The following is a 14,158-nucleotide window of genomic DNA, read 5'->3' as shown; positions in this document are numbered from 1 at the left end:
ACGCTACTTTGCTGCATCATCCCTTCCTCTTCGGGGAAAACCAACGCAGTGTTAAAAGAGGTAGCAGTTAGTCCTAAAAAATGATATAAAGTTGCTATAAAATGAATATAAAATATCCAAAAATGATGATATAACAGCTTGGAACAATAAAAAATTATAGATTCGTTGGAGACGTATCAGTGGCTCTCCCAAGGGAACATATTCATTCCCTCGGAAAACCGCTACCAGCGAACGCCACCACTACCCCCTCTCCATGCTATCATATAGAAATTGCCATGCTATGGCAATGCTATCTGCCGAAAATTGCCATGTTGTGATGGGTGTAAGGATTGCAATGTTGCATCATAGAAGAAAGTTTGTGCTACCTATCAGTAATTGGCATGCTATCAGAAAAGATTACCATGGTACAGTGAAAATGGAGATTTGCCATGCTACAAGATAGAGATTTGTCATGCTACAATATAAAGAATTGCCATGTTACAAGATAGAATTTGCCATGGTACAATATAGAGAATTGTCATGCTACAAGATAGAGATTTGTTATGTTGCAGCTAGAGAATTGCCATGGTGTAGTGTGAAAAGTTGTCATGTCATGTTTTCAAAAGAAAATTAATTTGCCATGGTATAACACATATAGTTGCCATGTGTGAAAAGTCTAAATACACAATAATTGTCATGCTAAAGCTATTGGCAATGCGCAAAACGTAAAAACGCATAATTTTCCATGCTATACCTGACATGGTTGCCATGTGCAAAAAGACTAAAAACCTGAATTTGCAATGCTCTAGATAATCACTTGTGGAAGATTAGAAAAGTAAAAAAACACAGAAAAATCAAACCGTTCGCTGGGGAGGGAGGGTGCGGTGTAGCAAACCATCCATTCGTTCCCTAGAGAGGGTGGTGGGAACAATCACTTTGAGATTTGCGTGTAGGATCCGACGTACCAGAGGGCGTTCATTCAGAAACGACTTAGAACTGATGTCTTCTATAGCATTTGGGGTTTATAGTACAAGCTGATAATGGTAGCAGGAGAAGATATACATGGACTGCGCTTCCAAAAGTGTCCTTCTGCTCCGGGGTGCAAATGCACCCGGGATGAACAGTAAAATGAAAAATATTTAAAAAGTTCAAAAAAAATTGTGATAAACATTATTGAATGTTTCACCTTCGGGTGAAGTTTCATGATGAAGTGGCATTCATGAAAGTTGGGCAGGAAAAAAAATTCAGTTGTCAAAAGTAGCATTTTCAGAGTAGTTTTTTTGAAGAGATCACTAGAAAAACAAAATCAGCTGTCCAAAATGCTATAAAAATAGCATTTTCAGAGTTTTTTTGCATAGATCACTAAAAAAACATAATCGGTTGTCCAAAATGCTATCAAAATCAGCTGTCCATGGTACTTTGCATGCAGTTGAAACATTTAACAATTTGCGCCACATTTTATTTTTCAGAATTTCTGATTTTACTTTCCATGGTAGTACATTCTACTATTCATCCAGGTGCATAGCAGAAACACCACGTCCCCTGCACTTCAAGGAGCACCAGGCAGACAATCTGTAATAAGCGTGAGCTGCTCTGTTATCAGTGGATTCTAAACCCTGACCACCTTGTGTGATCCCTCCTTCGTTTTGCTACGCACAGTGCAGCAACCGTGGTGCACCGTATCGAGTCTTCTCTCCCCGGCGATCAGCTAATAGCCGGTGATAGCTCGAGATCAGCATCAGCGTGTAGCAGGGAAGCAGGAACCATCCATGGGGACGGAGGAGTAAAATCGATCACCTCCTCATGTAAATTCTGCGCGATAAATGGGACGCAGCCACGAGACAGAATTCAGATCACCTACACATCAGCAGTGCAGAGAGCCAGAGAGAGATATTGGCAGGGGAGGGAGGGAGGGTGGTCGGCAGAGGTAACTGCGCCCTGTGTCTCTCCCCATGTTGGCAACCGTAGCGCCACTGCGCCACAGAGCGTAGCTAGGTACTCAGCTACGACGAGCAGGAGGCGAGGCTGCTGTAGTGCTGTGCACGGCGGTGTCGCGTCGTCACCCGGACCCGACCTGCCAAAGCTCGCCGACGCCGGTCGTCCAATCCCTGGTCAAAGCTGCCGCAGCTCTCGCTCGCTTTGTGTCCGTGTTTGGACCCCCATGCGCGCCGATCCCGAGGCACGGCAAGGAAACAACGGCCTCCCCGTCCGTCCCCATGCTCTGTCCTGATCGACTGACCGTCTCCTCTTTTTCTTCTTTGGCTGGCTCCCGTCTTTCTTTCTCCCCTGCCCCATCTGCTTCTCCTGCCGCCTTGCCTTCGCCTTTAATTTCGTCTGGATCTTGGCCTCTCTCGGCTTTACCCGTTCAAAATCAAAAGCGTACACAAAACGCTTTACCGTTCGTCAAAATCAAATCTACGATTTACCGTCTTAGAGCATCTACAGCCGGATCCCAAATATGTCAAATATAGCTCTCAAACGCCTGTGGACGTGCCTCGGAGTGTCCGCTGGCATTGATCAAGCACACCTCAAATTTCACTAATTACATCTGGGCGTCTCATATTAGATTCTTAAATCCATACAAAGACATGCAAACGAAATAAACCTACATACTACGTCGATTACCTAACTACTCATCGTCGGAGATGTCGACGATCTCCGTGCCCAGCTCCGGCAGCATTGGCGGTAGCTGCAGCTCTGGCTCCTCCGGCTGCTCCGTTCCAGCCTCCTCCGCCTCAATCTCCGCGTCGAGTTCGGCGAAAAGCACTCGGACGCCGCCTGCTTCTACCGGAGGAACGCTCGGTTCGTCTTCACATAGGCCTCATTCTAGATGGACTTCAGGATGGCCTGCTGCTCCGCCATCTCGTCGGACTGGGGACGATGAACTCCGCCTCCGCCTGCTCCATGTTGAAGCCCGGCAACTGCTGCTCCACCTCCTCCACCTCCATCAGAGCCAGCTCCTCCTTCTACTCTTTCCCTGGCTGCTCCTCCTCCTTCGGCTCCGGGGAATCTGGAGGCCCCCCGACACGCGCGGCGTGTCTCGCACGGATCTCCTGCTGGATCTCGTCGCGACGCTCCGACGTGAGCATTGCGTACTAGGTGATCTTCCTCCGGACCATGACGGAGCGTCGGAACCGGAAAGGGAGGAAGTGGATGGGCTCAGACTGGCGGCGCGGAAAGGGGGGTGGATGGACTAGGGTTGCGGGACTCCGACCGGGTTAAATAGGTCGATTTGCTCTCGGACGGCGAAGCAGAGCGGCGCCACGCGGAATTCAAACCGCGGCGACGGAGGAGGCGTCCGTCGGACCACCTGGTTTTCAGGGGAGTCCGCGTGGGACACCTTTGTCAGTCCTACATGGCGGGCGTGTCCGGGCGCCCCCATATCCACCTCATATTTGGGCTGGATATGAGGGATGCCGGTCAACCCGGGCGTTTAAGGCTAGTGTGAAGGGTCCGTTTGGGTCAGAAAATCATGACCAGTCAGTGATCGGGCGGCCCGCCCGAGCGTATGAGACGGGTTTGAGGTGCCCGGCTGTAGATGCTCTTACTAGTATGTCCCATAGACTTCTGTAAACAAAAACGTAATTTACCCTCCGGTTCTGCGGAATTGCACAGTGGCACACGAGTGTGGCGCACTCATCTGCCAAGTCCTACCGTTCGCTCATTTTGCCTCGCGATTCACGCATTAGTTCAATCCAGCACAAGGGCACAGTAAAAAATAAAATGCCTCAAAAAAATAAGTTTCAACGATGAAACCTATGGTTTTTGCATCTAAGACTGCCAAGTTTCAACCAATTCAGAGATATAATTTCGAGCAATTTTTTTGTTGGTCTTAGACACAAAATAATTGATTTTTTATCGGTTGCTCGTATTAAGTGTCAACATTGAAACTTAACATGTTTTTTAATAACTCATCAAAATATATTCAAAATGAATCTTGTTTGAAAATGATGGCCATGAGAAACATGAATATGAAAACAAAACTTAATTCAAATTTTCATTTAAAATATATAAAACTTTGAAAATCGAAAGCCAAAATAAAAAGCGAGCACCAAAGACATACGTGCTCCCGCACTTGTGTGCCACAAATCATCTCCCTTCCGGCCACTTTTCACCTCAAACTATTCTAAAGCCCGTTCGCCCATCCATGCTACCGAAACTCCAGGGAGAATCTATTCAATGATTCAGGTGTAGGCAGCGCCGGAATCATCGTTTGGAATTTCCGATGCGAGGTAGCTGATGGGGGGATGGTGCGTCGACAAGGAATACTAGGGGGAGATATTGTTCTTCGGAGGTGACCGACAGCGGTCGGGACACGACAAGGTTTTTCTGGTTTGGACAGACTCTTTTGCCTTGTAGTTGTGTTTTCGTTGGTAGTTGTCTTTAGACTAACCCGGTGTGATGTTCGTGCTACGCTCATTGTTCACAGCGAGTGATAGTCATATTATACTACAATTATCTTCTTTTATAAAACTATGATACACAATTTTACTACTCATAGAAAATAAATTCTGACGTGAGGCACTATGTCGTAGTGTTCAGGAAGCAGAGAAGGTTGTGTGCTCTCAGAGCACATCTGGTTCGTTCGTGGGAGATCTATATGCTAGTGATTATGGATCCATGCCCACCTACGCAGACCCTCAAACCATCTGTAACCGTTCGGACTGAGCGATCCAAACTTAGTTTGCTATCCAACATGATACCCCATCGATCGATGTGTTCATGGCAGTGAGCGTCGCTTCAAAGTGCTAGCGTGCATTCATGCCACAATAGAGTGAGACATGACCTTTCATTGGAGCCGACATTGAAGCGGCGCGTTAGCCGAGAGCGCCGCCAGCGCCGCATCCCAGTCGCCGTGCCTGTTCAATGTCAGAGAGACGTGATTGGATGAAGCGGGACGGCTATCTACCACATTCACATCGACAGCACGTCCGTCTGTCTGGCAGCATTAAATAGGCACGACGGCTGAGAAACTCACTCAGGCGCCCACATTCAAACACCCGCCACTTGGCCTAGCCAGTGCTCGCAATTTATGCCTGCCCATGCCCGGCGCCTGCGCAGCTCCTCGTCGTGTGCCGCTGTGTTTGCGGAACCGTCGACACCGGGATCCGCTCCGGATCGAGGTGCCATTAGTGCGGTAGCGTCACGTGGAGGTAAGGCACCGGCTGCCTGAATTCCCAGTGCCACCGCGCTTGGTGCACCGGGATGTGCAGACGCTGCCGACCCGAGTGGGCACGCGCCAATGGCGAAGGAGGAGCACAGGAGGATGAGGGCGCCGGGGGTGCCCTTGCCCTTGCCGCTGCCGGAGCTACTGCTGAAGAGCCCCATGACTAGGGTTTGGGTTGTCGCCAGCGAGGAAGCACGAAGGGGGTGGTGGGGGCAGATGTGGATGCCCCCACCCCCTCCGCACGCGTGGGTTAAAAAACGACGCTTCCACTAGCTGACTAGTGGGCTCGGTGTCGATGGTCGTCATAAATTAGACGGCCAGTGGTAGTTGGACGACCGCCAAATGAAACCGCGGTGGACGCATTTCAGACGCAATTTTGGACTAAAAATGGGTCCGCGCGGACATGAAGTAGACGGTTTTTAGGAATGGGTCAGCACGTTGGACCGGTATTTTTATCCACGGCGACCCAAACGAATATAAACGAACGAAATAGGTCGACCCGTTGAAGTTGCTCTTACAACTTTTTAATAATGGTTGTCTCTCGAACTAAGACATGTTTGGCGGCCACACGTTGTCAAACTCTCATAAGTGTGGAAAAAACGTCTTACTCCGTTTACAGTGAGTACTACACGGCGTCCACCATATTGAGCCATCCGCTGCCACCGTACTCTGTTTCGTGACCTCTGAACTCTTGCTGAGTTGCGAGGATAGCTACCGTGAAATGAGCTTTTTAGAGCTCCGTTACAAAAGATCCTTCAATCAGGCCGGTACAGTTAGGTAAAGCAGCTGCTTGTCCATGTGCGTACGTATTTTAAGGAAGATATGCTTTATCGTTGGTTTCTGGTTGAATCATTTCACTAGCACTGAGAAAGATGCTTAGGTTCCAAAGTAGTTTTCGGCCATATGTCCATCCACCGGGAGAACAGAGTACTACTGACTCAATTCGATCCAACAAAAGATAAAGTGCACTCACGATTAAAGCCATGATGGAGCCCTCCCCGGAAAGAAATTTTGTCATGATGGAGTACGTCCTTTTATTTTGCAGGGGCATGTCTACATTTGTTAGGTTGCTTATATGGAATTATCGATATACGCCTGTAGTTTTCTCATCAATATATACCTTTTCCCAACGGAAGCGAAACCCCGCAGCCAGCGTCTAAATAACAACCCTCCCCCCCCCCCCCTCCCCCCTCTCTTCTCCATCTGCGATTGCTTCGGCACAATGATTCTCGTCTCTCCATCGTTGTGTACTAAGTTTTGGTTAGCTTTTCATGTCGCGGTGTTATCGTTCCAACGTGATGGTGGTGTTGTCTCAAATTAAAGTCATGTGGCCCCAGTCCATGGCACTTTTGTCTGTGTTGTTAAGGTGCTTGGGGTATTTAGAACCCTACTTTTTTCATGGATAACGGGTTGTTCGTTGTGTCGGTGTAGCTAAATAGGCCCGTTGGTGGTAAACATTGTCTTATATATGTCCTTCTTCTGAGACTCCGTGAGCAAGGTCGATACCTCGAGATATACATGCATGTGTGTCTATATCAAGGCATTGCTCGTTGCCATTGATAATCTCCATTATACACGACAATCTGCTATTACGGCGGTTCGATGTTTTGCTCCTTCACTGGCTTCTATAGATACCATAACAGTTGGAAGTTCTCGATATTGTCCATTCCCGACAAGAGCTATAGTAACACAATGATTCTCGATATTGTCCATTCCATGTTGTTTAGGCCTGATGTGTGAGCACATTGTTTTTAAATGTGATTGAATAAAGTTGACTACAGTGATCGTTTAAAAAAAGGTGGTTGAAACCCTCCACCGCCTCTGCATCCAAGGATGCACACAATCATTTTTATTAAATTATTCAACAAAGTGACAAAATATATACATGGATCAACCCAAAACCGCCTTTCTAGTGACATCTGCCGCTACACTTACAAGGGAGCTGAGAACACCAACCGATTTAGCAGATGATTGAAAAAGGGTAACTCTTACCATACTGAAAAAGAACATCACCATGCTTAAACAATCTTAAGTAAACTTTTTCTCAGCAGTTTGCTCTTAATAAACAATCTTAGGTAAACCTTTTCTCACCTGTTGGCTCTAACCTTTCTCGAAAGAGCAGCTAGGCAGTAATCTGAAAACAAAATTACAATACCTTCAAGCTTACGCTCCATTTCAGCCTCATCATCCACTGAAATTAATCCCACACCAAACCAATCACCGAGGCTCATAAATCTTCGCTGCCTTGTCATATTCCCTTCTTCTGAGACTCCTTGAGCAAGGTCGACACCCTAGTCGAAAGATATAGACATGGATGTGTGTCATGTCTATATCAAGGCGTCGACCCCGTTGATATGCTCATTGTGATCGCTAATCTCCATTGTATGCAACAATCTTCGATTACGGTGGTTCAATGAGATTTGCTTCTAGATGCCATAATGGTTGAAATTTCTCGATTCCATGTAGTTTAGGCCTGATGCGTGAACACATTGTTTTTGGAAAAATATGGTTGAATAAAAGAATGTGACCACATGGATCATGTGACGTAGATGATTGAAAAACAGTAACTTCTATCATAAACAAAAAGACCCCCACCATGCTTAAACAATTTTAAGTAAACTTTTTCTCACCTGTTTGCTCTTAAACAATCTTAAGCAGTAAACTTTTTCTCACCTGTTTGCTCTAACCTTTCTCCAAAGACCAGACAACATCTAACCTCAAAAATAAAATCACAACACCTTGAAGCTTACACTACATTATTCCACCCTCATCAGCCACTCAAATTAAACCCCACAGCAAACCAATCACCCACTCCGAGGCCAATAAACCTCCCCTGCCATGCCACTCTCACCGCTCTCCACTCTGCTTTTTTTTTCTTAATGGCTGCCAATAGGCCTGATGCTTGAATACATTATTTTTGGAAAAAGAATGGCCGAATAAAGAATTAGACGATAGGGGTCATGTGACGTAGATGTTTGAAACAGTAACTTTTACATATCATAATGAAACAGAAGTCCACCTTACCTAGACAATCACAAGTAAACTTTTTCTCACCTATTTGCTCCAACCTTTCTCGAGAGAGCAGACAACTTGTACTAGCAAAAATAAAATGGGAGAGGATTCTCGTCTCACGGTCATTGTTTACTAAGAGCATCTACGGGCGGACTTCTCAAATCCATTTCATACGTTTGGGCGGGCCGTCGGGTGACCGATCATGTTTTTTTGACCCAGACGGATGCCTCAAACGGGCCTCGAATGTGTGGACTGACCGGCACCTCCCATATTCAACCCAAATATGAGGTGAATATAGAGGCGCCCGGGCACGCCCGTCATGTCAGACCCGACCCATGCTGGCCCACCCGACCCCATTTATTTGTTCCCATCCGCTCTCCGAAGCAAACCCTAACCACTCCACTCCCCTCCTTCACCCGAGCTCATCTTCGGTGGTTTCTGGCTTCTCCGCCATGGCAGGCAGCGGATCGGACTCCGACCAGTCCGGATCCGTCGACTGGGGTGTCATCCCGTGTGGGTTGGAGGAGGCAATGGCAGTCCGCATTGCACTCCGCCGCTCTCGGGAGGACAGCGCCCGACCGACGGACGAATCTGTCCGCCGCGACGCCATAGCGTCGGCTCTCCAGGCACCCGGGTCCTCTGGTGCTGGATCCTCGCGGTCCGGCCCGGAACACCTCTCCTTCCCCATCACCGGTCGGGCAGAATATGAATCCCACCAGGAACGGGTGGCCCGCCCTGCGAAGGAGAGGATAAGGGCTGCCAAGGCCCGTATCGCGGCGGAAATGGCGGTGGCAGAGGCGGCTGATGCGGCAGCGCGGGCGGCCCCAGAGGAGGAAATCATCTGCGTCTGCATTGTGAAGAAACGGCATCGGAGGAACACGCGCGCCCTCGTCCGAGAGCAGAATCGGGCGGTCTATGCCATGGCCGGACTGCCGCCGAAAGAGGAGAAGCAGGACATCGACGACGAGCAGATCTGGCTCGATCCGTACTGTGTCTTCGACCGGTACTTCCACGAGAAGGACGGCAGGGGCACCGGGAAGGGCAAGGGAAACCGTGGATGAACTCCACCATAGCCAAACATGCCAAATTTTGGCAATCCGATGACATGTTTAGTGTAGTGTGATGGAGTAGCCGGATGATGCATGTGCGTCGACGTAGTTGCATGAGTTTGTACAGATTTGAGATATGGTAATTGAGGTGTCCGGATGTGGATTACATTATTTAAGGGGTGCCCGGTCAGTGCTCGCGGACGCGTCCGGGCGTTTGAGGGATCAGATTTGTTAAGTCCAACTATAGATGCTCTAAATTTATGTTATGGCCTCATCGTTCCGGCGTGATGGTGGTGTTGTCTCAAATTAAAGTCATGTGGCCCCAATCCAGTCTTGGTGGCACTTTGTTTGTGATGTTAGAGCATCTACAACCCCTCCTTTGCCGGAGCTGGCAAAACTTGTTGTAATAAACAGTTGAGAAATTGTCGTATTAAGACCCCATAAGATCAGAACAGCAATCGCCGAAGATGAAGAGTAGCACAATGATTTGAAAATTTTGAGGCATAGCATCTGGCATGTAATCTCCATGTTATTTATGCTTCATGCCTGAACACAATATTTTTGGAAAAATATGCTTGAATAAAAGAATTTGACCACAGGGATCACGTGACGTAGATGATTGAAAAACAGTAACTTCTATCATAAAGAAAAAGACCTCCACCATACTTAAACAATCTTAAGTAGTAAACTTTTTCTCACCTGTTCGCTCTTAATCAATCCTAAGTAAACTTTTTTCTCACCTGTTTGCTCTAACCTTTCTCCAAAGACCAGACAACATCTAACCTCAAAAATAAAATCACAACACCTTGAAGCTTACACTACATTATTTCAGCCTCATCAGCCACTCAAATTAAACCCCACAGCAAACCAATCGCCCACTCCGAGGCCAGTAAACCTCCCCTGCCATGTCACTCTCACTGCTCTCGACTCTGCTTTTTTTCTTAACGGCTGCCACTCTCTTCATCTCTTCTGAGCCGTCCATCATCTCACCTGCCGTCGATTTCTCCTGCCTGCCACGGCCTGCGTCCCTGTCCACCATTTCCTCGCAAGAAAACAAGCCCGGGATCAGAGCTCCGGTCCATGCCAAGAACAAGAAGCTCTCTCTCCTTCCTCCTCCCTCTCTCTCCCTCTTCTGCTTTTGGCGGGGGCTCTGCTCCGCTCACTGCTCACCACCCCACCCAGTACAAAACCACCACCGCTAGTTAGCTTCAGAGACAAAGCAGTAGACCACTACTGACTGGATACAACACTCTCTGCCTCCGTAGCTAGTGAAGCAGAGCTTGCTTGCTCCGAGCTCGAGGTCGCCATGAGAGCCATCGCGGCGGCGAAGGGCCCGCACGGGAACGACCCGATGTCGTCCTCCAGGAGGCACTTCAGGTGGCCGGTTCTTGGCAAGAGCGGCAGCCGTGGCGCCGGCGCGGCCAGCGGGGACGAGGGGTATGTGAGGGGCTCGGAGGCCGAGGAGGAGGAGGAGGAGGACGAGCGCGCCATGGCCTTCTCGTCCGCCTGCCCCTCCTTCCACTCCGAGGACTTCGTGTCCCCTCCCAAGAAGCCGGTGACGGGGACCGCCGCGCCAGCGCAGGAGAAGCAGCAGCAGAGGAGGAAGGTCCGGACGGCGGTGGCGCGGCTGCGGTCGGCGCTGTCGGCGGCCGTGTCGGGGCGGCGGCGGCAGGTGGGGCTCGGCGCGCGGCTCACCGGCACGCTCTACGGCCACCGGCGCGGCCACGTGCACCTGGCGTTCCAGACGGACCCGCGCGCGTGCCCGGCGCTGCTGCTGGAGCTGGCCGCGCCCACGGGGGCCCTGGTGCGCGAGATGGCGTCCGGCCTGGTGCGCATCGCCCTCGAGTGCGAGCGCGCCAAGGCCGCCACCGGGGGCGGCGACGGGGGCGGGAGGAAGCTGGTGGAGGAGACGGTGTGGCGCGCGTACGTGAACGGGAAGAGCTGCGGGTACGCGGTGCGGCGCGAGTGCGGGGCCGCGGACTGGCGCGTGCTCCGCGCGCTGGAGCCGGTGTCGATGGGCGCCGGGGTGATCCCCGCGGCGAGCTGCGGCGGCGGGGAGGGCGACGTGATGTACATGCGCGCCCGGTTCGAGCGGGTGGTGGGGTCCCGCGACTCGGAGGCCTTCTACATGATGAACCCCGACAGCAGCAGCTCCGGCTCCGGCATCAATGGCGGGCCCGAGCTCAGCGTCTACCTCCTCAGAGTCTGATCGGCCGGCACGGCAGGTGGATGGTCGTCGGTCAACTAGCGTTTCTTTCGGTTTTGTGCATTCGGTTGGTGGAAACGGGTTAGGCTTCAGGGGGCGTTTACGCTCGTTGGAAGCGTAAACGGGGGTGGGAACCAAATACTACGTTCTGTTGTTTAGCAAGCAGGGGAGTCATTTGCTAGTGTTGGGTGTAATGATTCTGTAGATTGAGACGAATAGTTTGGATGGACTCCGGACAACTGAACTGGAGTGGTAGTAGCTCTACCAGTAGTACCACGCATGTTGCGATCATCAATAAAATAGTATTATCATTCGGGTATCTTGTAGTTTTGTCCTTCATTTTGTATCTTTGGGCCTCTTTGATTCAAATATTTTATTAGGAACTCCGAATTTCTTATATGCTTCATAAAATTTCTATGGTTTTTCCTTGATGCAATCAAAATCAAAATTCAATAAGATTCAAATGGACATGACATTCAAACCCTTCAAATGGATTCAAGGGCGTTTTCGGGATGCTGGTCCTTTAGGACACGTGCATGAACACTTCTTGGCTGGTTTATTGACAAGGTCAAACCGACTTCGATAGAGGGGCGGCGCATCGGTGGTGGTTCATTCTAACGACGGTAGTAGCTGTTTGGTGATCCATTGTCTTCATGTAAAAAAATTATCATAACTGTGAACCCTCGAGAGGTCAAATTTGTCTATTATGATTGTAAATGCCCTTGTTCATATACCATCGGCCGGCTGTCAGAGGTGCAGAATGTGAAAACACGTCACGTTGTGGACTGATAGACAGGTACTTACGTCCATGCAAAAAAAAAGGACAGGTACGTACGTACTGGTAGGAACAAGTTTTCTCCACCCTTCTCAAAAGACTCAAATTTTACCACTTTGTGGTGGGCCGCCCTCGCTCTAGCATTCAGCCTTTTCCTTTACTCTCTTTTGCCGCCCCGTTTGTTTACTGTGCGTCCTGTCCATTCGATTACCAATCACCTGCTCATGCATCGCTCAGAAACAAAAACAAAAAAACTGCTCCAAATCATTTGAAAAAAAACAAGGTTAGAAACCCATTTGCAAAAATAGCCAAAACAAAACACACACACACAATACGAATATCGGGAGACGGGGAGACCGGGAGAGTGAACCTCTTCGTTCGCTTTCATGAAAACCGCTCCAGTGAGGCGATCGAAGGCGATCTTCTGCCTTCCCTCTTCCTCTCCGTCTGTCGCTCCAGCGACGGGAGCGGACGCGGACCCTGGCAGTTAGAGCATCTCCAGCCGTTCGACCTCCCAGAACGTTAAAAAAGAACGGTCTAGGGACGCACCGGCGCTAGTTCGGCCCCCGGGGGCGACCTAGCTCCTAGTCACGCCCCCAGGCGCCGGCCCTAGGACGCGAAAAATTCAAACTTGGTCGTTCCCGCTCACAAAAGGCGTCACAAGTCGGGCGATCGCAAGCCACAGTTCGGCGTACAAAAAATAGAGCGGCAGAAGTTCGCGTGCGCATCACTCGGCGGGCTCTGCCCCAGGCGTCGGCGGAGTTGGCGTGCGCGGGCTTGGCGGTGTCGGAGCAGCCTCTGCGCTGGGCGGCGTCGGCGCGGCTTTGGTGGTGCTGGGCGTCGTCACGCGGGCTTGGCGTCGGCGTCGGCGTGTGCGTTGGCGTCGGCGTCGGCGGCCTTGTCGAGGGAAGCTGGTTCAGGATGAGGCCTTGACCGCCTCGTCGGTGCTCTGGAGCATGTCTGCCCCGCCCAGCAGGAAAGCCAGGTCGGTGTTTCTCTTCTTCGCGGCGACGTTCGTCCGAAGCAGATCGAGCTTGACGGCGCTGCTCGACATCAACGCCGACCACTGCGCCTCGGTCTTCTCTTCACGAAGGACGGCCCGGGCCTGCGCGTTGGTGAGGCAGTGCTCGATGGACTCCTGCACTCGAGCGGTGACCGCGTCGGCGTATTTCCCCTTCTTGGTAACTTTGTTGCCGTCCGGCCGCCCTTCCGATGCGCCAGGGGTCGGCGCGTCCGGCTTGTAGGTCTCCTTGGCCTTGTCGAGGGTGTGCCGGACTTCCGCCCACTTCTCGCACTTGTCAATGTGCTTGTAGACGTGGAGGTACTTGAATTCAGCGTCGCTGTTGCTCCACCGGTACAGGGTGAACATGCGCAGCAACTGCGCGGAGGGACAAACAGTTGGCGCGGGTACACGGCGAAGAGAGGCGGGAGGCCGGCGTGGCATACCTGATCCTCGACGCTGGTGCCGCTCTTCGGGCGAGCCGCGACCTCCTCGACGACCCCATGCCATTTGTTGCACGCCCCCTGGATACGCCCCCAATGGTTCGCCATCGCCTTGGAGCTGCGCTGCATGTAGACGCCTTTGAAGTAGGGGTCGACGAGTTTGCGCTCGTCGAACTCGGCCTTGATGCGGTCCCAGTAGGGGTCGACGCTCTGCTTCGTGCCGGTCGTCGGGTCGAGGCAGACGACTTTACATGCTTCGGCGAGGCATTCCTTCTCCTTGGATGCCCACTTGATGCGCGGCTCGCCTGTCCTGACCCAGGTGCGAGTAGGGCAGCGGGCCACGGCGTAGCGCGGGCGTCGGGGATGAAGCGTAGGCGGGCGGCGAGTAGTTGTATGGAGGGTACTGCACGCCGACGAAGGCGGGTGAGGGCGTGCGCTGGACCGCGTATCCATGGGGGAAGGTGACGTTTGGGTTGAACCCACCGTGCGCGTCACCGTCGGCGTAGCCCGGCGAGGGCGATGCCCAT

General features: G+C 51.1%; 1 protein-coding gene across 1 annotated transcript; it reads left to right on the top strand.

Moving 5' to 3' along the window:
- The first annotated feature begins 10,141 nt into the window (after nucleotides 1-10,141).
- Nucleotides 10,142-11,732, top strand: LOC125530360 (protein MIZU-KUSSEI 1-like). The gene has a single exon (XM_048694768.2). It carries the CDS (start codon nucleotides 10,514-10,516, stop codon nucleotides 11,414-11,416), a length of 903 nt encoding a protein of 300 aa, XP_048550725.1. The 5' UTR covers nucleotides 10,142-10,513; the 3' UTR covers nucleotides 11,417-11,732.
- The last annotated feature ends 2,426 nt before the right edge of the window (nucleotides 11,733-14,158 follow it).

The sequence above is a fragment of the Triticum urartu genome, chromosome 1A (assembly GCF_056163025.1).
Source record: "Triticum urartu cultivar PI428250 chromosome 1A, HENAU_Tu73, whole genome shotgun sequence".
NCBI lineage: Eukaryota > Viridiplantae > Streptophyta > Magnoliopsida > Poales > Poaceae > Triticum > Triticum urartu.
The sequence above is the reverse complement of the archived record's forward strand: the minus strand, read 5'-3'. Positions and strand labels throughout refer to the sequence as shown.